The sequence below is a fragment of the Microcaecilia unicolor genome, chromosome 1, assembly GCF_901765095.1.
Source record: "Microcaecilia unicolor chromosome 1, aMicUni1.1, whole genome shotgun sequence".
Lineage (NCBI taxonomy): Eukaryota > Metazoa > Chordata > Amphibia > Gymnophiona > Siphonopidae > Microcaecilia > Microcaecilia unicolor.
The window spans coordinates 689209503-689234781 of NC_044031.1; the positions used below are offsets into that span (position 1 = coordinate 689209503).

General features: G+C 39.5%; 1 protein-coding gene across 1 annotated transcript in view; it reads right to left on the reverse strand.

The window, feature by feature from the left end:
- The window catches only part of TLN2 (talin 2), a 523010-nt gene that overhangs the window by 400354 nt on the left and 97377 nt on the right, over positions 1-25279 (reverse strand). The window contains 2 exon segments of the mRNA XM_030188409.1: positions 6467-6564; positions 14881-15057. Coding sequence (XP_030044269.1) covers positions 6467-6564; positions 14881-15016 — 234 coding nt within the window. The 5' untranslated portion in view covers positions 15017-15057.

Here is a 25279-nt window from a genome sequence, read left to right on the forward strand (position 1 = left end):
CAAGCAATTCACATCTACCTGTTCACTCCATTCATTATTTTATAGACCTCTACCATATCTCACCTCAGCTGTCTTTTCTCCAAGCTGAAGAGCCCTAACCGCTTTAGCCTTTCCGTGCAGGGAAGTAGTCCCATCCCCTTTACCATTTTTGTCGCCCTTTTTTGTACCTTTTCTAATTCCACTATATCTTTTTTGAGATGCGGTGACCAGAATTGCAAACAATACTCGAGCTGTGGTCACATCATGGAGCGATAAAAAGGCATTATAGCACCCTCATTTTTGTTTTCTATTCCTTTCCTAATAATACCTAATAATCCTGGGAACAGGATTTTGCTGTTGGTGGATCATCTCATTTAAATTTTAATGTTCAGTGAGTATAACCTATAAGAACAGTAGTGTTGCCTGCGTTTGCTGAACTGGTTACTAGTCTCCAGCCAAACAGAACATTGATGAGCTGGGTCACTTTAAAGTTGAGAGAGAGCTGAAGCTGGTAGCAATTCTTGGTAAACAGATATATGTCTCTACCACAACAAACTGCTATCATCTCAAGGGAAATTTTATATTGAGTTAACTGTCCACTGGATTGATAAGAGTCTTTAGGGAAGAAGTCTGCTTGTCTGGCCATAAGAATGAAGGGTTTCCACACATTTCATGTTCTTGCATCAATTCTCAAAATATTCAGAGTTTGACATCATATGAAAACTTATTAGAACAACAACAGTCAATGATTCCAACTCTGTGAAAGCTTTCTTTGTATTGGACAGCATGACGATTATAATCAAGATAAGATGCAAGTAATGAATCAAACAGCACTACTTCTAATGCTGATAATGACAATGACAGAGTATTCTTTGCTATATATGCTTCAGAGATTCCCTAGATCATATCCTGCAAACCCAGTCAGAAGACATTAGTAATATTGCAACCTGACCTGATTTGAAGGAATTTTTTATCTGACTGAACAATTCACTTTCTGCTATTGCAGTTGTTGAACCTTTCTAGCTGTGCTGGATTAATGAGTCACAAGCACACTTGCATAAGTGACCAGTCATTTCCAAAAATTAGTTTACTAAAAGCAAAGCGCATTCATTGTAGAACAATAAAGTTGTTGAAATAAACATATTAACAATTGTTGTTTTCATTGTAGTTGCAATACTTTTCCTTTTTACTCAAAAATTATTTTATTAGGCAACAACATTTTTAGTATTAAGTACATTTTTTGATGTGTTCTTCACTGCACTTTTTACTTTTACTTAAATATTAAAGTATACATTTATTTTTACTTTAGTATTTTGACCTAGAACTTTCAACAACACTGTTAGTACAAAAGGTAATGGTGTTGGGTCTGCTGTGAAACAGTGATCATAACATGACTTAATAACTGAGGAAATTTATTAAGAACATAGAATAGCCATACTGGGTCAGACAAATGGTCCATCTAGCCCAGTATCCTGCTCCCCAAAGGTGGCCAACTCAGGTTACAAGTACCTGACAGAATCCCAAATAGCAAGACTCATGCTATTGATCCAGGAACAAGCATGTTTTTTTTCCTTGTCTATCTCAATAGCAGAATGTGGACTTTTCTTCCAGGAACTTGTTCAAACTGTTTTTAAACCCAGATACACTAACGCTGATACCAAATCCTCTGGTAATGAATTCTAGAGCTTGGCAATGAATTCCAGAGCTTAACTATTTGCTGAATGAAAAAATATTTCCTCCTGTTTTTTTTTAAAGTAGTACCATGTAAGTTACTACACCACTCAGTATTTGTAGAACTCCATCATATCCCACTCAGCCATCTTTTCCAAGCTAAAGAGTTCTAACCTCAAGCCTTGATTCATATGAGAGGTATTCCATACCCTTAATCATTTTGGTCGCCTTTCATTGAACCTTTTCCAATTCCGCTATATCTTTTTTAAGATACGGCAACCAGAATTGCACACAATATATCCAAGGTGTGGTCATACCATGGAGCGATACAGAAGTGGTATAATATCCTTGGTCTTATTTTCTATCCATTTCCTAATAATTCCTAGCAATGTTTGCTTTCTTTGGCCACCACCACCACACACTGGGTAGAAGATTTCAGCGAATTGGCCATGACGACACCTAGATCTTTTTCTTGGGTGCTGACTCCTAGGGTGGAACCTAGCATCAAATAACTATGATTTGGATTATTCTTTCCAATGTGAATCACTTTACACTTGTCCACATTATATCTTATCAGACATTTGGACACTCAATCTTTCAACTTCCTAAGGTTTTCCTGCAACTTCAATCACTTCAATCATCATTCCCATTTTCAGATCATTAATAAATATGTTAAATAGCACCAGTCCCAGTAAAGATCCCTGCAGCATTCCACTATTCACCCTTCCATCACTGAGAGAACTGGCCATTTAACCCTACCCTCTGTTTTCTATCCATCAAACCAGTTCCTAATCCATAACAAAACATTGCCTCCTATCCCTTGGGTCTTTAATTTTCTCAGGAGTCTCATGAGAGAATTTGTCAAATGCTTTCTCAAAATCTAGATACACTATATATAGCTGGCTCACCTTTCTCCACATGCTCACACATTCAATGAAATGAAGCAAATTGGTGAGGCAGGACATACCGTGGCCGAATCCATGTTGACTCTGTCCCATTAAGCCATGCCAGTCTATGTGTTCAGTGATTTTATTCTTTATAATAGTTTCCACTGTTTTTCCCAGCACCAACGTCAGGCTTAATGGTCTGTAATTTCCCGGATTATTATTATTATTTGTTGCATTTGTATCCCACATTATCCCACCTCTTTGCAGGCTCAATGTGGCTTACAATACATCATGAATAGTAGAGATACATGAGAAATAAACATTTAGTATTACAGAAGGCTCTTGGGTAACATGATAGTGAAAGCATGATATTAATATAACAAACAAATAGTAGAGACAGTTCTGGGTATATGTGAAGGAATTCATATTTGTTGGTCTTTGTGGTATGCCTTGTTAATGAGATGGGTCTTCAATAGTTTGCGGAAGTTAGTTAGTTCATAGATCGATTTTAGGTTGCGTGGCAGCGCATTCCAGAATTGTGTGCTCAAGTAGGAAAAGGTTGATGTGTGCATTAGTTTGTATTTTAGTCCTTTGCAGTTGGGGAAATGAAGGTTGAGGAATGTACGGGATGATTTCTTAGCATTCCTGGGCGGTAAGTCTATCAGGTCTGACATGTAGGTTGGATCACCCCTAGATCCCTTTTTAAAAACTGGCCACCCTCCAATCTTCAAGTACTATGGACGATTTTAATGGTAGGTTACAGATCACTAACAGCAGATCTGCAATTTCATACATGAGTTCTTTCAGTACCCTGGGGTGTACACCATTCATTCTAGGTGGTTTATTGCGCTTTACTTTGTCACTGAGATTTTTCAGTTCCTCTGCATTTTCACCCTTGAAAACCATCTCTGGTACAAATAGATCTCTTACATTGTCAGTAAAAACCAAGGCAAAGAATCCATTCAGCATCTCTGCTGTGGTCCTGTCCTCGCTAAGTGCTCCTTTTACTCTTTGATGATCTAACAATCCCACAGATTGTCTCACAGGCTTTCTGCTTCAGAGCTACCTGAAAAAGTTATTACTTCCGAGGCAAGTGTCTCTTTGTATTCTCTTTTGGCCTTCTTATTCAATGCTTTGTATCTAACTTGCCAGGGCTTATGTTGCTCCTTATTTCTTCATTCAGATCTTTCTTCAATATTCTGGAAGATATTCTTTTGGCCTCTTTCACCTTTCCCTTTAACCATGCTGGCTGTCGTTTGCTCTTCTTTTCACCTTTATTAATACATGGAATACTTCTGGTCTGGGCTTCCAAAATGGTATTTTTAAACAATGTCCATTACCTGATTTAAAGTCCTAACCTTTGCAGCTGAGCCTTTCAGCTTTTTTTTTTTAATCATTTCCTCATTTTATCATAGTTACTCTTTTAAAAAGTAAATGCTGCTGCATAGTTACTCTTTCAAAAAGTACAAAGACTAGAGGACACTCAATGAATTTACATGGAAATACTTTTAAACAAATACGAGAAAAAACATTTTCACGCAAAGAATAGTTAAGCTTTGGAACTCGCTGCCTGAGGATGTGGTAATGGTGGTAGGTTTAGACAAGTTCCTGGAAGAAAATTCCACAGTCCGCTATTGAGACAGACCTGGGGGCAGCCACTGCTTGCCCTGGGTTTGGTAGCATGGAATGCTGCTGAGATTTGGGTTTGTGCCAGGTGCTTGTGACCTGAATTGGCCACTCTTGAAAACAGGATACTGAGCTAGATGGACCATTGATCTGACCTAGTATGGCTATTCTTATGTTCTTAACTTCAAGCCAGTTTCTTTTAAACAGTGATCCCTACAAACCCAACAGGCCACATCCAGAGATTTCTGAGTACTGGAAATTAATGCAGAGTCTGGAATACAGATTCTAGGATAGGGATAGTCGATCCTAATAAATAAAGCTGTAAGGCCAAAAGGGAATCATTCACGCACTCTCCTCAGAAAACAATAAGCCACAAGTGAAGAGCTCTTAAAAACCAGAATAATACATTTTATTTCAGTCCAAAATCAAGAGAACAGTATAACAAAATGAAAGTTACAGGGAACAATTTATAGCTTTCACAGTCAAATCACCCCAGAAGTCCACAGTTCAAGAGCAGAAAAATAGTAAATAGACAGAAAATCAGTCCTCAAGCTTCCTCAGAATCTGCAGCAGTGCTGGATTTCCATCTACCCCTCCAGCACTAGTTAACACATGGTAACTGGCTCCACAAGGTGGAGTGTCTTGCCCATTATCCACTCTGCTTCAAGTTACCTATAAGTTTCTTCTTTATACAATACTTATATTCCACTGCAAACCAGAAAAAATCTCTGCACGGATTACAGAACAATAGCCACACTGAGTGACTTACAAAATATATAAATTTAACTAATGATTAACTAAATTTATGTTTTGGTTAATGACTAACCAAAAGCTCTTTTGAAATAAAAATGCTTTCAAATAATTTTTTAAAACTTTAAACAAGTCTCAGATCTGATAGCATCTTGCTGCTTGAAACACAAAGTTAACAGCATGATATTTCTTAAACCTTAAAGATTTAGATGAAGGATAGTGTAGGTTCAAAAAATCCTTCAAACACGAAGAATAGGTAACCATGGGCAACTCAATCACATCAGATACACTAGTGCTTGACTCTGTAAAATTCTGTATATAGAAATACACATTTTAAAATAATACTGTACTTCAACTGGAAGCCAGTGTAGGTTCATCAAAGGGATAACTCTGTCAAAACGTACAAACCCGAAAAATCATCTTAGGTGCCCCATTTTGTGCCAATTGTAACAGTTTCATCACTGTATCTGTACAACCTAAATAAATTATAAATAGTCCAATTGTGGTAATATTACCAATTGAATAAATAAACAAAAATGCTCTCTCGCTCACAAAAACAGTTATTTAATACCTGGCTCATGTCCTCTGTCTCCAGTCAGACCACTTCAGACCACTGAGCCCCTCAATGGGACTCTTCCAACCTTTGTTCCAAAGGAGAAAGTAAGCACATGTAGCTCGCCTCCTCAGTGGGATCTAGAAGGCATAGTATACGGCCGCTCCTCAAAACATTCTGGAAAGCTGTAGCCCCTTACTGCCCCACATCCCCCCCCCCCCCCCCCCCATGTCAACTCTTCATGTAACTTATTTTATATACAGGCCCTACCCTTGGGAATAGGATGCCATATTGCTCACAATTACATTACATTGAAGGGCCTCTCCTCCTCTAGAAACATATCATTACAACATAGACAAATAAAACCCTTAGGGTTCTCTGTATAACACATTACATTTTCTTTTTAACCAAACCATGCAGTGTGCTAAAAAGCTGCAGAAATCAGTTAACCAATTTTTAAATCAGGGAACTGTCATGCCTTGCACTGCTTACACATTTCAGAAATTATCTACAATTTGGCAGAGCTTTCCATAATAAGTTTCTGTTTATTTTCTAGAACTTATTTTAATGGTATCTGTCATCCATGACTGGTTTAGTAAATATTCATAAAACTGAAATATTACTAATTTTTCTTTTCTAGTTCAGAGACCAGGTTATGTTACAAGAAATCATGCACAATTTGTGTATGTCCATTTCTGTTAATGGTGAAGGAAACTCTCCTCCCAATCCTCCCCCCCCCCAAAAAAAAAAAAAAACCCAGAAGAAGCATATATACAAACAGATTCACTCCTTTCTTGTATTTGAATAAACTGCTTGTGTGACACACTGACACAGAAAGAATAAATACAAACTGCAGCTCATGAAACAGCGCACACATTAGAAAGAGCTCTTCACAATTAAACAATTATTATTGGAAAATTAGATAAGTTAGTCATCAAAAATCATCTTGAGAAGTGGTGTGGGGAGTTGAGAAAACCAGGAAATGAAAAAAAAATCATACCCCATTTCGAAGCATGTAATAATCCAGTGTCCTCCCAGCTTCCAACCAAATTCCTTTCCTGGGATCATCGTCTGACAGGAACAAACCATAATCAAATGCTGTTGGGGGAGGGGGGAGAGGGAAAAAAAAGCTTGCATTAGCATTTAAGAAAATCTGTACCGCAAGGTAACTTGGGGAGCTGTATCCCACAACAATCTATTAAAGTCAATTTGGTGCCTTTGCACATCTTAAAACATCGAAAGAGCTTTCAAATCCTGCAGTGTTCAATAGCATTCCCCATGCCCTTTCTGCAGTGGGATTTTTTTCGTTTAAAAATATTTTTTGCTATTTTACTGATATGTTCTGATTATTTTATAAATTATGTTATATGATTTTTGTAAACCGCCCTAGAATTGGAGATAGAGCAGCTTATAAATGTTTTACATAATACATACATAAATGAAGGCCAAGATGTTTAAAAAAACAGATCATTTTACTGCATACTAAAATCAGATTACATACAGTGTACTTCAAAAGAGGAGAGTGGTGGTGGGTGAATTAAGATGACTAAATCCACAGAAAATTTAAGTATTCTTAAATTTACAGGTGCAAACAAGCTGTGGCTTTATCTCACACATCCATATCTTCCATGCAGGATGGGAGTAATGTGTCTCTTAGATCTCACATTAAAACATTTTATTTTGTTCTGTTAGAAGTTAAACATCACTAGGTCCTTATAACAGCTAAGCACTGGCCACAATTAGCTTCATCTAAATTGTAACCTTTGGTATCTCCTCACTTCCACCAAGATCCTCCAGCTATGCCTGGCTCTAGGAAGAAAATCTGTTCTCAGAAATGAGACCTGTGAATTCTACTGCCTACAAAGACCCCCCCCCCCCCCCCCCCCCCCCCCACCAAGCACATATCTGCCAAATCTTCCCCAGTATCCCAGGACAGTTCTTTCAAGCCACTTGTTTATGTCGCTGGTTCTTACTGTCTGGAAATCCAGAACTGGTTCTCATGTGGGATCATCTGTTACAGTATCTATAAGCCACAGCTCTGGTCAAGAAAATACTTCTCTATCATTAAAATATAATTCAACCTATGCTGCTATGTTAAATTTCCTGTCAGCCAATTCATTTAACAAATTAGAGTCCCAGCATGTAACATGTTTTTGAGCAGAGTGGTACCTTATATTGCAAGAACTTTTAGAAAGACAATACCTAGTACTGACACGGTACACTCAGGAAACAGTACAATTTAAAAAGAAACACATACTATCCTCCTATACATTTGGAACACACTCAGGAAAAATGCATTTTAGCTGAAAAAGATCCAGCCACATTTGTGTGTGGCTTTGCCCTTCCAGAAGCAGGTAGTTAAATTCACAAATTATCATATTTCAACAGTTTCTAAGTGCCTTGTGTTTGTAACAATTGGCTGACCCCAAGAAATCTTAGTCCTAGGCAATAACTCACATTTGCTACTAATGAAAGACTAGAGGGTAGTTTAACAGGTCGCCTAGGATAGGCGGGCAAGAAGGCATCGGATTGCTGTAGTTGTCCAGGTCTTGCCACATCTGAGTAAATGGAACTGATGTTTTAGCCATTGTGCTGTGGCTTTCCTTGGGGTTTATAATTTACTACTAAAAAAGGCCCGTTTCAGTCAGAAATGAAATGGGCGCTAGCAAGGTTTTCCTCAGAGTGTGTGTGAGAGATAGAGTGTGTGTGAGAGATGGAGTGTGTGTGTCAGAGAGAGAGAGAAAGAGAGAGTGTGTGTGTGTGTGTGAGACTGTGTGTGTGTGACAGAGAGAGTGTGATAGACAGAGTGTGTCAGAGAGAGTGTATATGAGAGACAGAGTGAGTGTTTGCCCCCAAACCCATCTCTCTTAGGGCCCCTGCCCCCTCTCTCTTAGGGCCCCGCCCCCTCGCCCCCCTCTCTCTCTCTGGGCCCTCCTCCTCCCCCCTTTATGGTCTGAGGACCCCCTTCCACCCCACCTCTCTGGTCTCAGGACCACCCTTCCCCTGCTCGACTCCAGCCATCCATGTCCAGCGACACTCCTCTCCCCCTGCCCCTATTCCAGCCACCCATGTCCAACGGCCTTGCTCTCTCACCTGCCTCCAATCCAGCCACCCAGGTTGTCGCCCCGATCCTCTCGCACCCGCTAAGTGGAGCGCCGACCATCTTGGCAGAGCCGGCGCTCCGGAAGCCGCCCCGATCCTCTCGGCCCCACGAAGTGGAGCGCCGGCCATCTTGGCAGAGCGGGCGCTCCGGAAGTCACCCTGATCCTCTCTTTCTGGCCACAGGATTCCTCACGGCCAGGCTCCTCCTCCTCAGACAGGCCAGCCAACTGGAGGCTTCCCTTGCCAGCTGGCTGCTGGAGCCCTCGCCCCACCTACTTCTCTGCATAATGGCAACGGTGACGTCAGCCTGACTTCGGAGCCTAGCTCAGCAACTCCGAAGGAGGCACGGACACAGGCAGCTACTTTAGAACGCTGGAGGTGAGAATTATTATATAGGATAGTTTATTAAACCTTGCTAGATCGCTCAAGCTGATAAGGCAGAACAGAGCGGTGTTCAATCTAAAAAACTTAGTAAGAAAAAAATAGGAAAGGAGGTCCAATAAGAATAGGACAGCAATACATACACACTGCAAAAAAAAAAAAAAAAAAAGAGGCACAGGAAGAGAACGATAGGACAGAGTAAGGACTGCAAGGCCATGTCTGTCGATGTCAGCCAGCCTGAATCACCATATGTCTGTGTAAATAACCAGGTCTTCAGTTCAGACTTAATTTAAATGACAGATTACTACAAATAGAAAAAAGAAGATTATTTCAGGTAAATAATGAGAGGAAAAAAGGAACTACGCCTAGTTGACTCTAAATGTACATTTCTGAGACTTGGTATAAACGAGGCGTTGATCGTTTAGAGTACAGAGAAGCCTGCTTGGTGAGTAAGAATTGTAAGGACTTGACAAATAAATTGGGAACACCTAGTCTAAAAGCCTGAAAAGTTAGCATTGCTACCTTATAATCCTCTTCAGGGTATGCCTAAGAGAACAAGAAGGTTTCTACTTCTAGACTATTTTACAAAAACATATAGGTATGCTTCCACATCCAATCTCTGCCTCATGCTATACCTCATGAATTAAACATTTAGCAAATTTCAGTTACACACAGTTTAACATGTAGAAACAACCAAACCGCTGCAAAGCCAGTTAAAGCAGTTGCACACGGTAGCCTGTTTCTCTGAATTAACCCTGCATTAAGGACTTAATGCCCTTTAGTGAAAGGGCCCCATAATATCTAATTTTGAAGTATAGAAATATTACTGTACTGACATGCTTAGGAGATCTACTGAAAGTTTGTCAGGTTTGAGAAACACTATGGCGCTCATTTTCAAAGCAGATGAACGTCTCAAAATGACCCCCCAAAAAATTCATCTGTCAAAAACATCCAAATTGCAAGTTTTTGAAAGGCAGAATTTAGATGTCCTACATTGTAGGGCATCCATATAGCAAAGGGGGCATGTTTAGGGCAGGTCTAGGGAGGGCCCAATTTTAGGACATCCAACCACAATTATTGAACATGAAGAAATGTCCAAGCAAAGAAGAATGTGTCCGAAGTTAGACCTGGTTCAATCATGTCCAGGGTATAAAATGTGCTATGATTCGTAGCTGACCACTGGAGGGATTAAGCATGACCATGGTGGAAAGATTAAGGCATGACCTTTCTACTTAATACCCCAGTGGTTACTGTTCCCCTCCTCATCCCTGAAAGGGAAGATAGACTCTTATCGGGTATTATTGGCAATCTGAGCAGCAAGCAGGTCTGAAGGGTAGCTTAGAGGTCTGTGCAGTAGATTGTAAACCAGGTATCCAGGATCAAATCCCACTTCAAATCTCTTTTTTTTAATCTTTAAATTGTCAGTTCTCCAGAAACAGAGATATATCTATTGCATATAAATATTAAACACACCTACCTGCAAGCCTGAGAGATATTGAGGTGGTGCACATTCAGGTACATTAGGTATTTCCCTGTCTCTGGAGGGTTCACCATTTAAAATAACAGAGTTGCATGAACCTGGGTGTCCTAGAGTAAAGTCTACTGTACTGACTACTAAGCTGCCCCTTTGTTCTGCAGGGATGTTGTGTGGTCATTTTTATACAAATGCTGCCATACAGACATTGTTTATCCCTGGATTTTTTGGCATTCATAATTTGGACATTTTATTTGGGAAAATGGCTGTTCATTTTGGACATTCTCACATATTTTTGAACAGGAAACCCCAACGTTTTTCCTGTTTGATAATGGTTGAGAAATTTGGGCGTTGGGAAATTTTTTTGGACGTTATGAGTGGGATGTCACAATTCTGTCTTGGACATTCTTTGAAATGCCCCTCTAAACATTCTCTGTTTTCATAGGAAAGGCAAATTTCTCTTTTCGGAAAAAGTGGCATACTGAATAGCCTTTAACTTGTCACACTTGTGGAAGATGGCCAGAAGGCTTTGGCAAATATATTCAGATTTGATTACGTTTGTTGATTCAGCTTCTACCACAGAACTGGGTCTTCAGTTATAAATAGCTCTGCGAATAATTTATTAATTCAGTTTTAAGTTCTGAAGTAGTTGAAATATTTCATTTACAGTGCATGGAGGATGAGAAGAATCCCATGCAGCCAAAAAATCAAATGTATCTAAAGAACTTTCTTAACATACTCTTAATATTTATGCTAGTATCCTGAACGAGACAAAGCCTGGTTTATATATGGACTCAGTTTGTTATGTTGATTTGATTCTGCGAGCTACTGAATTACAGGGGGCTGGGTATGGCTTAATTACAACACCCAGTTTCCAAAGAGTTTGGAAAGATATAAGTCTGAAGTGTGGGGCTATAGGGATGTTGATTTATAGCTTGTGGAGATGACTCAGGATTGGCAGAATTCCTTTCAACACCTTCCTCGGAGCAACTTCTATCCCTGGGCCTGCTGGATACTCCAGTACCTATAGGTCTGGGAGGCCTGGTTTGTTCCCAGCAGCTGGGAGTTGGGGGAGGGGGGAGGTGAAGGAGTGGGAGGGCAAAATTTGGAGACAGGTAATTGCTTCCAATCCAATTTGGGACATTTTAACCACACTGCTTGCTGGTTTTGGCACCAATACAGTGGGTGCAAGAGTCCTCATCTAGGATTCCGTTGTCCTGCTGGTTGGGTACAAAACCACTTTTATCAGACCAGTGGCACAAACTCCCAGAATCACGTTTGGTCAAAGCTCCCATCACCCATTAAGCTGATGCTCTACAATTTTGGCTTTATCACTATCCTAACATGAAGACTGCTCATTTGCTGTGGGAGGGGTTTTCTGAAAGAGTATTGCTATTCCTTTTGCAGGCCCCTTACTATAAACATTCCCTTGGTGCACACTTAGTCTGTGGTGGAGAAAATGTTATGTAAGGAGCTGCAGTTGAAGCATATAGCAGGCCCTTTTTGTGAACTTCATTGCATCGCCTCTAAGGACTGTACCTAAAAAGAAGCAGGGAAATTTTAATTCATAATTTGTCTTTTCCATTTGGCAGGAGTGTTAATTCTTTCATTGAAAAAGAATTCTGTTCTGTCTTTTATGTGTCTTGACTGTGCGCTGGTTATTCTGAGTTCACTTAGGCCTGGGGCTTGGATGGTTAAAGTGGATATTGAATCTGCTTTCCGTCTCTTACCTGTTCACTCAAGTTCTTTTCATTTGATGGATTTTCATTTTGATTGATGGGTTGTTCCATTGCATGTGTATATTTTGAGGCTTTTCCCACCTTTGTCCATTGGGTAGTTCAGCAAGTCTCTGGTTCTTTATTTGGTGGATGGGTAAATTCTTCTCAGTGTGATCAGCTTATTGCAGTTTTTTGTGGTGTGGCTCGTGAATTAATCATCCCTTGGCTGAAGAAAAATCACTGTTCAAGGTGTTGTTTTCAGTTGGTACCAGTGGCCTCTTTTGAGGCTTTACGGATGGCAACTCCGGTCATTTATAGCAGGATGTTTATTTGTATCCTAACAAGTTAATGTTTCACATTTGTCATTCTAAACAGATCAATAAGGGATGGGTTGCTGGGTTAAGCTATGTACACTTTCTGGTCAGATGACTTGTTCAGTACATTGTGCACGAGAGTTTAGTCAGTGTGGAATGGGAATCCTCTTACCCGTTTTCAATTTGCAGCTCTATTTAAAAATTACCTACAAGTGGTGGGATTGGACTCTTGTGCTTTTGGGATCTATTCCTTCAGGATCAGTGCCGGGTCTTTGCTTGCTACCAGGGGCGCATCGCCTGGGTTCATAAAGTACTTGGGTTGCTGGTGATGTAGTCAATATTTAGATTATGTGCATTCTGTTTCTAGGTAATTTTGATTTTAAGAAATGGAAGAGAAAAAATAATATATCAGTTTCTCTCTCAGCTGTCTTGCCTCCTGAGGTGTGTGTCTGGATGATCAGGCACTCCTTCATGTTCTGGGTTTGGAAGAGAGTCGCTGAAACTCTATGGGGTGTGAACCTACGCCTTGCAGCTATGGGGATTCGCATTTGTTGTCTTGGCATCTGGGGAATGCTGTGGGATCAGCTCCTGCTGACCATTCTGCAGGCTTAACATTTTTCTTCACCTCACACCTCAAATTATTATTATTCATTTGGGGGGAAATGATTTATGTTGGGTGAAAGGTGTGGAACTAATTAGACAGATGAAATGTGATATTTTTCTATCAGCCTGTTATTTTCTTACTCTAAGTTAATTTGGTCTCGTGAATTCCCCCGTCTGGTCTAAAGGGATGCCAGGTGCCCCAAAGATATCAAACGTTTGTGCCTCAGAGTTGATGCCGAAGTTACAAAATTTGTTTTAGCTTAGAGGATCTTGGTAATTTTGCATGAGCTCCTGACAGCAGACTGCACTGGCAATAACAAGCTGGATGGGTTCATTTATGTGGCATTGATCTTGATATTTTAATATTTCTTTGAAAGATTTATTACACAATTGTTGTGGTGACACTGGGTTTGCAAGCTTTTTTTTTAAGGGGGGGAGCAGCGACAAGCACTAAGCTGTCACCTCTTCTGGTGAGAACAGTGGGTAATATGGAGTTACTGCAGGGTTCTTGGTTATGGCATAAAATGGAATTTTGTACGCTTGAGGGTATCACCGCCTCGAGTGATGCCCTCAAGCATACAAAATTCCCAGAACCCAAGGCCCGCGGTGTCACCAAGCCCAAAAAACTACCACCACAGCCTCAAGTGATGGTAGTTTTTTGGGCTTGATGATACCATGGGCCTTGGGGTGCTGGGAACTTACACAGGTAGTTCAATACTAACAAGCTGGATAGACAAGACGTTATACTTTGATGGCTGTTCTCTTGGGTGTATTTCTGAGTTATGGCACACATTTTGTTGTGGATCTGGTTTTTCCCAAATAAAGCAGTGGCCATTTGTTTGGCACTTTGAATTTTTGTGGTGTCAATTTCTGTGATTAGTTCTTGTGGGCAGTAAGAGAGATGAAAATGTGGAGACTGCCTAAGTTATAAAATTACCCCCTGAAGACCCCAAGTGAGGATTATGAGATGGGCCCTGGGAAAAACTCAGCCAGACAAGGTATATAAAGGTGAAAATAAATGCTTTATTCACCTGAGCCCTGGAACCTGTTACCTCACAGGGCAGGAACATCAGATGCAACAGCTTATTTGGTTTAGTAACAGTCTTGAATAGGTCTCTGGCTAGCAGGCCAAGCAGTCTGTGGCTGATGGTGCTGCCCTTTTCCTAGCATAGCCTGTAAGTTTCCAGGTCTTCTGAGAATCAGGTCTTGCCCCAGCCAGACCTCATCGAGGCTTACAAGTCTTAACAAGAAACAAAGTTGGCTTACCTCAGTCAGGTTACAGCAGCTAAACATATTCAGTAAAAGTATAGACTGGGGCTTCACTTCTTCCTTTCCTGGGCCTCCTTAACCTTAGCCTGGCCCTGTCTTTTAACCTCCCAGGTACTGACTTCACCTGTCCTGGCTCACTTCCTCCCGGAGCGGGATCAGTTCTCTCAAGGTGGCCCAGGCTAGTTAGAGAGGGACTTTTCTTAAGGGTGAGGGGTGGTGTTCTATATACTCCCTTATTGATTCACATTGCACATAAGGAATTCGGCTATCTGCCACTTTATCAAAAGCAATGAACTTCTATCGCTTTCCAACTACCTGTCCAGAAAAATATTTGCAAGTAGACCATTTTACCATACATCTGTTATGAATCTGGAAGGTCAATGGCCCACCTTTCCCTTTACCACTGAGCATTTCAGGATAATTATTTTAACCACTAACCAGTCTATAGAGCAGATGTTCAACTGTGAAATAAAATTCCAAGATCAATATTTCAAAACATCAGAATCTTTTTCAAGTTTCTAACAAGGAACAGATTACATGCTGAAAAACCAACCTTGGCCAGACTGAGCCTCAGGTACACGCTCCCTAATAATTCGACATGCATCATAGACTGCAGTAGATGGCTCAAACTGCATGGTCTTCACGACATTGCATTGGCGGACACAGATCTTCAAGGATAATGCCACCATTGTGCCAGGCAATTTCAGGACTCCCAGCTACCCTGCAATACCTGAAAGAAAAGGTTCACTTTTTATTTTACATATTAAACACCAAACTATTTTAATCACATTTTTATGACTACCCATTTGTTCAATTCTAAGAAGGTAACTGCAGTGCTCAGAAAATTACATGCTAAGTGTGAAAGTACCAATGCATTTTTACTAGCATAAAAGTATTGGTACTCATATGAAGGATCATTCTTGAAGGGTGGGGTGACCACCAGGGACCTACGTGCCACAGAGTAGATGCAGCACTGCAAATATTACATCAGTCCTTGGAATGCATCGCTTGATGGGAAAAGATAACAAGCCGGATCGCTAGAAATCCCCACACAGAAACCACATGCTTACCAAATGACTCACGTTGGTCATATATGCAAAAAATAGAACCTTACCAAATACAGAATAAATGACCAAATGGAAATGTGAACTGGAAACCCTAAGCCTGCAGTACAATACTAGAGAAATAGAAAGTAATATTTCCTCTTGTACTGTGCAAAATACAAAGATACCAGAGAGGCTGTGCATTCAGATTCCTAAAGCTGGAATATTCAGATCACTAAACCTTTTTTTACCTTCACTGTCTGGACAGCTTAGGCTCTAGAGCCCCCGTCTCCCACATTGTACAGGAGCAGAGCTATTATGTGCTGGCTCTACATTTCTCCCATGAACCTATGGGGACTGGCTGAACATGTTGCTTCTCTCCATAGGTGTTCTCTGTGTGTGGGCTCTATCATAAATACTCAGGGACTATGGGTCAATTTTAGCGGGCGATAGAAAAGGTGCCAGTACATGGACTACCGAGCGACTCCTAAATAAAAGCCCCAGAGAGAATATATGAAGAGAGCAAATTTCTAGTTTCTTTGTTCCTAAAGTCTCTGAAGTCTCTACTTGATGAACAAAACTCAATCAGCAGTAGGAGCACACATCTATCTGAAGAATGTCAAATCTACTGTGATAAATAACAAGCAATATTCTTTCTTCCTGGGCTTAATTCAAACATAGAGTTCATGCACCATGAACTGCATGGGGGTTTAATCACCACAGAATGGCATACAAGGCACTGTGTCAAAACACTCACATTCCAGGCATCCCTTTATTTGCATTATGCAGTTGGAAGAACATATTCTGTTTCTTGCTTTCTGTGCTTTAATAAAATCCTGTCCCTTATGTACATAACACCTCTCTCAGATCTCAAAAGCAAGCCTGCCTTTTTTTTTCTGTAATAATGCTTGAATGAACCTAAATCTTAACCTATCTGCTGGAGTTGTGTTTTTTTTTTTTTAACTATAAACAGACTGAACAACTTGAGCTTCAACTAATATAAACCAAACATTAGCTAAGCATAGACTACAATGAAAAATGCATTTCAGCTGTGTCAGCTGACATCTGCAAGATTTTAAGTGTCAGACAAGGAAAAGAACAAAAAATAAATCCCCTGCAAAATCCAGAACCTGCATACTTGCACTAAGGCCCTGCTGTACCAATCTGCAAGATTCTCTGCAGAAATGAGCTGGCACTATGGGAAGTTTTTCTCCAAGTGCCAGTTCATTCAAACATGCAAAGAGAAATCATGGCGTTTTTCTTTCACAAGGTCTGTGGGGAAAACTTCCTCACAAAAAAACAAACAAAATAAAACAAACTACACCTCACTGAGGAATGCATGAGTTTCACAGAAATTAAAGTTATGTGATTTTCTGTGTATGAATTAGCTCTTTTGACCATAAATTCCACTCACTGGCGCTCCTTGTGACCTTGGGCAAGTCAATTCACCTTCCCATGACTCAGATACAAACTTAGGGGCCTTTGTACTACAGATGTTTTATTATGTTCATGGGGAAAATATTTAGAGGCATATTTTCAAAGCACTTAGATTTACAAATTTACATAAGACGGATTCTATATATCGCACCTAGCATTCCATTCTGAAATCCAAGCATAGTCTATAACAACGTGCACAACTTAATTGGCTTATCAAGCCAATCAGCGCTTTTAACAGCACTTAAGCAATAATAAGCACTAATTGACAATATTTAGAATTTATGCACATAACTCATCAAAAGTCCTGTTTACTAAGCCTATAGGCGCCTACATGGTTAGCACATGCACTAAGTGTAGGCGTGCTAAAAAACCCTAGTAAACAGGGCCCCAAATGTATTCTGTAATGCAGAATGCCTAAATTCAAATGTGCAGAGCAAAAAAGGCACATGGTTATACATGAGGAAATGGGTGGGTGTTCCAAAATTTACACGCACTGTGACCCTCTGTACCTAAATCTATGCGCTGATATTTATGCCACATTTCCCTTGGTGTAAATGGATGTGCGTAGTTCTAGGCACTGGGATATCAACTAAGTCTATTCTATATACAGTGACTAAGTCTAGGCACCGCTAACAGAATACACAGGCGAATATTTATTCCGTGTGGATTTTTCAGGTGCCATATATAGAATCTTGCCCATAGTGACCTTTGGAACTTTGTAAGTCTAAGTGCTTTGAAAACAAACACCTTAGTGAACAGACACCTTAGATTATAAGTCTAATGGGAACACGAAAATACCTACCAGGGCTGTGGAGTTTGTACACCAAACCATCAACTGCAACCCTTTTGTTTTTCTACTGTCCAACTCCTACTGATATTCTGGATCTAAAGTACTGATAAACATAATTTATATTTACCTGCACCTGGAAGGCTCACAATTTTAAATTTGTACCTGAGGCAATGGAGGGTTAAGTGACTTGCCCAGATCACAAGCAGCAGCACTAGGAGTTGAACAGCCAGGGCTCCCTTGGCATAGTGGACACCAAGAATTAAACAATAATCTAAAGAGAATACAGCAAGCAGCAGCAGTATTCAAGCTTGTTAAACGAGGTTGACCAGCCTTATCCCTTTCTGGGTAGCCATACCAGACCAAATTAAGCTGGCTGAGCTCAAAATGCATATTTCATATGTCAATATTTTACAACACATTTGTAAAGAAAATTAAGCCAACAGAGAGCTGCAAACCTCCTGATCTCAAAAGGAGAATTTTTTTCCTCATAGACTGAATGGTTAGTGCCCTGTTAGGAAACATACTTTCAGGTTACAGAAATTGGTCTCTATAACAGAAAAAAATCTAAGCAATTGTGGCCACAAAAAGCACCAAAGAATTAAAACAGCAGAGAATGTCCTTTTTGAGAGGACTAAAAAAAATAGTAATATTTGAAATTTCCATAGACAGCTTTAGCTGGGTGAATTACCCAGGTCCCTCTATTTTCTTACATAGTGGAAAACAACAATCTTCCAATATTTATTTATTTATTGCATTTGTATCCCACATTTTCCCACCTATTTGAAGGCTCAACGTGGCTTACAAAGATCTGCTATGGCATCACCATAACAGGGAAAAGAATACAGTTGGTGTTACAAAGAGATAAAAGAAAACAAGAGGATCTGTACAAGCAGTTATATAGTAAGACGTTCTGAGTGAGGAATTTAGGTGTTGAGTTTTAGTTAGTTAAGGGTTATCACGGTAGGCCTTGTTGAAAAGATAGGTTTTCAGAGCTTTGCGGAAGTTATTTAATTCGTTGATCGTTCTCAAGTGAGTTGGTAGTGCATTCCACATCTGCGTACTCATGTAGGAAAAGCTGGTAGCGTGTGTTACTTTGTATTTTAGACCTTTACAGCTGGGGAAGTGTAGGTTGAGAAAGGTGCGGGAAGATCGTTTAGCATTTCTGGGAGGCAGGTCCACGAGGTCAAGCATGTAGGTCGGGGCATCTCCATTGATGATTTTGTGAACAATCGTGCAGATCTTGAATGTTGTGCGTTCTTTCAGTGGGAGCCAGTGTAGTTTCTTTCTTAGGGGTTTTGCACTTTCATATTTTGTTTTTCCAAATATGAGTCTGGCTGCGGTGTTTTGGGCCATTTGAAGTTTCTTGATGGTCAGTTCTTTACAACCAGCGTAGAGTGTGTTGCAATTGTCCAGGTGACTTAGTACCAATGACTGTAACAGGTTGCGAAAGATGGCCCTTAGGAAGAAAGGTTTTACTCTTTTGAGTTTCCACATGGAGTAGAACATAAGGATAACCCCCTCAGGAGTTTGTAGGACCTTTTATAAATATTTCTTGAACATATCAATACAAAGTATTAATTTAGATCTTGCAAAATTAATAATATTCCTAAGCCACATCACGTTCCCCAAGGTTTCCACATTCCCTTTAACCTAAGAGCTAATACACACTTGGTTTTTTTTCCCCACATTTTGCTCTGTAAGAGTGATTCTCCTCTAACAACTCCTTATCGCCACTTCTTATGCCTTTAAGCACAGCAGAAGATATCTGACCTTGCTAAGAAATTTGATAAATTTGTCCAGAAATCATAGCTAAAGTCTCCCCTATGGATGGGCCAGATACGTCATCCATCATGCCAACATGTGGAGATGTAAATCACAGTCTTTGCTTTTCTTGACTCAGAGAAAGAAAGATAAAAAAATGTGATGGGTAAAAACCTGAAATAATTAAGAACATAAGAATAGCCATACTGGGTCAGATCAATGGTCCATCTAGCCCAGTAACCAGCTTCCAACAGTGGTCAATGTAGGTTACAAGTACCTGGCAGAATCCAAAAGAGTAGCAAGATTCCATGCTACCAATCCCCGGGCAAGCAGTGGCTTCCCCCATGTCCATCTCAATAACAGACTATGGACTTTTCCACCAGGAACTTGTCCAAACCTTTTTTAAACAAAGATATGCAATGAGTTCTAGAGCTTAACTATTCTTTGAGTGAAAAAAATATTTCCTCCTATTTGTTTTAAAAGTACTTCTATATAACTTCATTTAGGGTCTTTGGCAATATCATGGAGTTCTGCTATCTAGCAACCACCTTGGTTCCCCCCTCCACCCCCCAACAAACACTCTTTTATCCCAATCTCTCCAAATCAAGATTTCTAACTTTAATATTAAAATGTTTCAATTGTATTTTGTTTCTCTTCATTTCAGTCTTCTGCATTTTTGACATTATTAACAAGTTAGCAGAATGTACGATGAGAATGGGACATGAAAACATCTGCAGCAGAAGCACACATACAAAAATTCCATATTCTACACATATTCCAATCTACTAGGAAGCAAAAAATAGCATAAAACATTGCAGCATATGAAAAACAACAAGATCTCAGAGAAAGGTGTGTAGAAATAGTCTTATCTGAAGAACTGAACAGACTCACCACAACTGAATCCCGCACATATATAAAGAATATGTTATCAATAGGCATGATGATATGGGAATATGACAGTAATTATGCTTATAAAGCAGATTACCTTCTATAGAAAGAAACTACTCTCCCTTGTGATCTGAGAGCTTAGTAACCATGCTGTGGCATAGAAGGCCAACCTCTGTCAAGGTCAATGGGGAACATGCATGTGATGTGACTTAGGCAGTATGAGAAGGGGGTTTATTGTGTTAAAGGGTGACCCCTGCTGATAAAGAACAGAGAAAGATTCTGTTTCAGGTTCTCAACCAGTAAGGATCAATTTAAGCCATCCAACAATCATTTTATACAACTAATAGGAACAAAGCCATCACCAAATAATTTGACTCTTACAAAATACTTCTCTTCATTCATTATTGACTTAACATGTCACTTTTATTGCTAAGCTCATACATAAGTTATTATAAACATTGCTAGGGTGTGTTTATTACAATTATATTTTCTCTTTAAAAGGAGAGATGTGGTTTAGATGTAGAGCACTGAATTGCATTAAAAGCCAAAAGAATGATATCATTCTAATTAGACAAGGTTGTCATTATGGACTACAACAGAAGTGGTGATGTCCCTCATCCTGTTGTGCTGCCCCCATCCCCACCATTTTTATATTAAGTTTGAAAAGTTTATAGACACAGATGAGATTATCTTAATAAAACCCAATATAACATCACAGTATCTTCCATGCATTGCTTTGTCCCTGACAGCCTCAGGAAGAAATAGTAGTGATTTAGTCCATCATTTTTCTGTTGCTGTTCTTCTTGGTGATTTTTTTTTTAATACAATGATTACTCTAAAATAGACTTTTCTGTTGCCAAACGGTTCACACACAAATCCACAAATGTCTTTCAGGTCAACAGAGGCTTCTCCAAACATTCAAATGAATATACACATCAGTCACTTTATCATAAAAACTCAGAGCAACTCAACTAAGCGATAACATGAGGCCAGAACCTGCAAATACTTGTTTTAAAAAAACTGTGCATCATGGGTCATATATCAGTAAAGAGAGTGAACAGTGCTTTAACTTTTTCCTCACCAAAATTTTTTTTCAATGCAAGAATCCATAATATTCTACCAAGTTTTCACAAATGATTAGCACTGGCATGTTGCCCAAACCCAAACAGGCAACATACCTAACAATACAGTTTACCTATTCTTTAAGCGTTTGGTAATCAATTAATAATCCTACTTGAAGTTACTTTGGGCAACAGGACAATCCATTTCATGAACTTGGCATTTGCTCTGTTCAAGCAGATGGTGTAATATTACAGCAGCAAAAGACTACAACTCAAGACTTTTAAAAATTCCTCAACGTCGGGAGTCAGTAATCCCATTCTGTTCAGTCTCAGTCTTTGTAAACAAATCAGAAAACTAGTATTAGAAGTCTGCAATGATCAGACAAAATGAAACTACAAGCGTGGTAACACAGTGAATGATGGTGGAGAAAGACCAAAGTGGCCCAAATGCTAATGAGATGCAAATTTAAGCACGCTCATAGCATTGAGCATGAGGGAGTTCAGCGGGAGGACAGTGTCTGGCACATGCGCTGAAAAGTTGTGCATTAAGAACAGCTCCCCTGCGCATGTGCCAAAACGCCTTGGGGAGGAGAGGCGGGAGTGGGAAGACAGCTGACCAGCACCAAAGGTCTGTGAATACGGACATACATCTAATAACCAACTGCATGTGATTTGACAGTCCACCCTGTTATATGAATTGCCACGTTTCATAACTCGTAATCAGACTTTTCCATGATAACTGGGACTGGATGCAAATCCTTTTTAAACTGTGGAAACGGAGATTCTCCCAGATCACTATGTTCCAGCACAAAATCTGACCTCCTCCTGCCTTTACGTCAGCTTTGAGGTGGCATAGGATTTGGGGCAGTACAGGCGCACTTGTGGAGTTGGCGACCACAAACGAGAATCGGTGTGAATAGGTAACGTCCCCTGTTTGCATGCTACTTGCACAGATCGTGGCTGCGCTCATTATTTGAAGTGGTAGAGGTCCTCCAGCATACTGCACTGGTAAACACAGGCGCTAGTCCAGCGCTAATGGCCTCTAGCACTCATCTTTACTTCTGAGCATCTGGCCCTTTACATGAATGATAACTCACACAAAAACAAACAGCCAGAACTTTACCATTATTTTTTTATTTGTTTGTTTGGGTTTTTTTTAAGGATGTCATGTGTGCATATACACTTCTTTTATACAAACTAACCAGTTCAGGCATTTAATCAATATAATCATGGGTCCAATTTTTAAAATTTACAAATATTTAAAAATGACTAGCCATTTAGCTAATACAAGTAGAGTTTCTATAAAAACACTTGTACAGTGTCCTCATTTTGGCACTTATGTGTGTATATGAAAAATCTTCTAATCTTCAATATTCCATGTGCAAACTCAACTCAGTGGCTCTTTACAGTGGACAAAAATAAAACATGGTCTCTCAGTTTCTTTTCCACTGATTGCATAGTCTTCAGTTCTATAATGGAATGACAGCAGAAATGATCCAGTTCCCAATGTTACATCCTCTAGGGAAAGGCACTTAATGAAGGCTCAGAAAGTTACTGAGTAGCTCTAATACATGCTAATGTCTTTAAAATGTCAAGATCAATTTTGACTTACTGTATGTGACTCATTTTGTGCCTTTTTCATCCCAGTTTGAGCATAATGTCCTTTTCTAAGTCCTTTGAACTAACCAAAAGGTATCTTCCAGAGGAGGAAACTTTAGGAACCAGATTTTTGGTCATTAGCAAAGACTATGCAATCAGTGGAAGGCACTCAAATTGAGGTTCCACAAGCCCTCAGGTACTTGCATTACACAAATGTATTCATCCTACTGTGATGATCACTTGAAAATTGTTTCTTTACCAAGTGCAGTTCCATGAATGGACTCTACAGGACATGTCCTTGCCATCTGTCATAGATTGGTAAAACTAAACGGGTTGTAGAATGACAGCAAGATGTGTATTTGGTTTGAAGCACTGAAATGAAATACTAAAGTTTCGCCTGAAGAAACCTGCAGTTGGTGAAACTGGTCCCTGTTGGGATCTTCAAAGAAGCAAAGTTTAGTGTTCTTTTTTTCTGCTGTATGATTCAAGTTTTAGAAGCAGAAATATCATAAATATCATAAACTGTTTATTTTGAGTGAATTATTGAAGTGGCATTGACATTTTAAAAAATGGAGGTTTTTGGCTAATGACTGGTCTTAGTCATGAAGAGCTAAGAATTCTGGAAATGAAATTGAGAGTGTCACATCAAGTGTAACCTCATTCTACAGCAATAATCTTTGACTGCTGAGGGCTTTTTTCCTCCTTTTAGTGTTAAAGTGATAATAAATAATTAAAATTTTTGTTTTTTGAGACACTTTTGAGAAATCAAATATTTTTTTTTTTTATCAGTGAGTTACATTGGGATGGTGTAGGTTTTCCACTATTTGGAGCTGTTAGAATAAAAATCATAGAAGGGCATTTTACAGATTCACTAGACTGAAGCCCTAATGGCCGAACACTGCAGGATTCTAACATTATTCTTTTGAAGAACAAAAGCATTTTGTTATGGCCAAGTTAGACAACTCCTGTTGTGTGGATCAGAGTAATATACTACTCTCCTGGTGTGCAGAATAATAGTTTTCAATTTGGCACAGTAGCCCCAAAATTCAATCTAAGTGAAACGTATTCCTCTGAGTCTGGACATTAAAAGCTCAATTTTGCATTGAACATGGACATCAGAATTGAGACATCGAGGTTGAGACATACTCAATTCAAGCAGTATTTTTAGAAAAAGTCTCTGCTAACAGAGCCTAGAGTGGAAGAGTATTTCCTGGCACATACAGTGGGAGCAGACATTTAGAAATAACATATGGATAAAATGAACAGCAAGATTTTACTTTTTGTATAATATCTTTATACTGATGTTCATATACATAATTCTGTATGTTTCTGTTTTGTAATATATATTAAGATACATTAATAAAAAATGAACACCAAGACCCCTGGACTTCCATGTGGAAGTGGCTATTTCTGAACTTCCACATATAAGTAGCACTGTTTCACATGTAGCCCTTTTACTAAGCCCTTTTACAGGGGCCCTTTTACTAAGCCACGTAAGGGCCTACGCATGCCCAAAGCACAAGAAGTCCGAGTTACCGCCCGGCTACCACGCTCATCCCAATTTTTATTTTCTGGTGCCGTGTCAGCGCTACCGTGCGGTAGAAGGCATTTGACTTTACCGCCTAGTTAACATGTGAGACCTTACCACTAAGTGAATGAGTGGCAGTAAGGTCTCAGACCCAAAATGGACACGCATCTATTTTCATTTTGCTGCACATCCATTTTCAGTCAAAATATTTAAAAAAGGCATTTTTACAGGTGCACTGAAAATATGATTCTGCATGCATCTATAACATGCACCCAACACCACCGCAGGCCATTTTTCAGCGTACCTTAGTAAAAAGACCCCTCAATTTCCAACCTACATCTTTGAGTACTGCCAATTTAGAGGCACACTTATCAACATGGGCTACTGATAAGATGTGTTATTTAACCACAGGTTCCATTTTATGCAAAGAGATCTAAGTTACTAACAACTGGGGATAACAGTAAAATAACATGTTTTAATGATAGCCAATGTTGATAACTTCCCCCTTAAAGAAAAAAGAAATTTATTTATTTTATTTATTTGTTGCATTTGTAACCCACATTTTCCCACATATTTGCAGGCTCAATGTGGCTTACAACGTTCCATTATGGCGTTCGCCATTCCAGAGTAGAAATTACAATTGGTGTTACATAGAGAATAGGATGGCGTACTAAAGTTAAGCAGACAAGTATAGAGAGAAATCATTTAGAATATGAGGTGAAGTGGTGAAGTTTTGCAGTGACAATTATTGATCATTGTGGTATGTCTTGTTGAAGAGATATGTTTTCAGAGATTTGCAAAATTTAGTTAGTTTGTAGATTGTTTTTAAGTTGCGTGGTAATGCA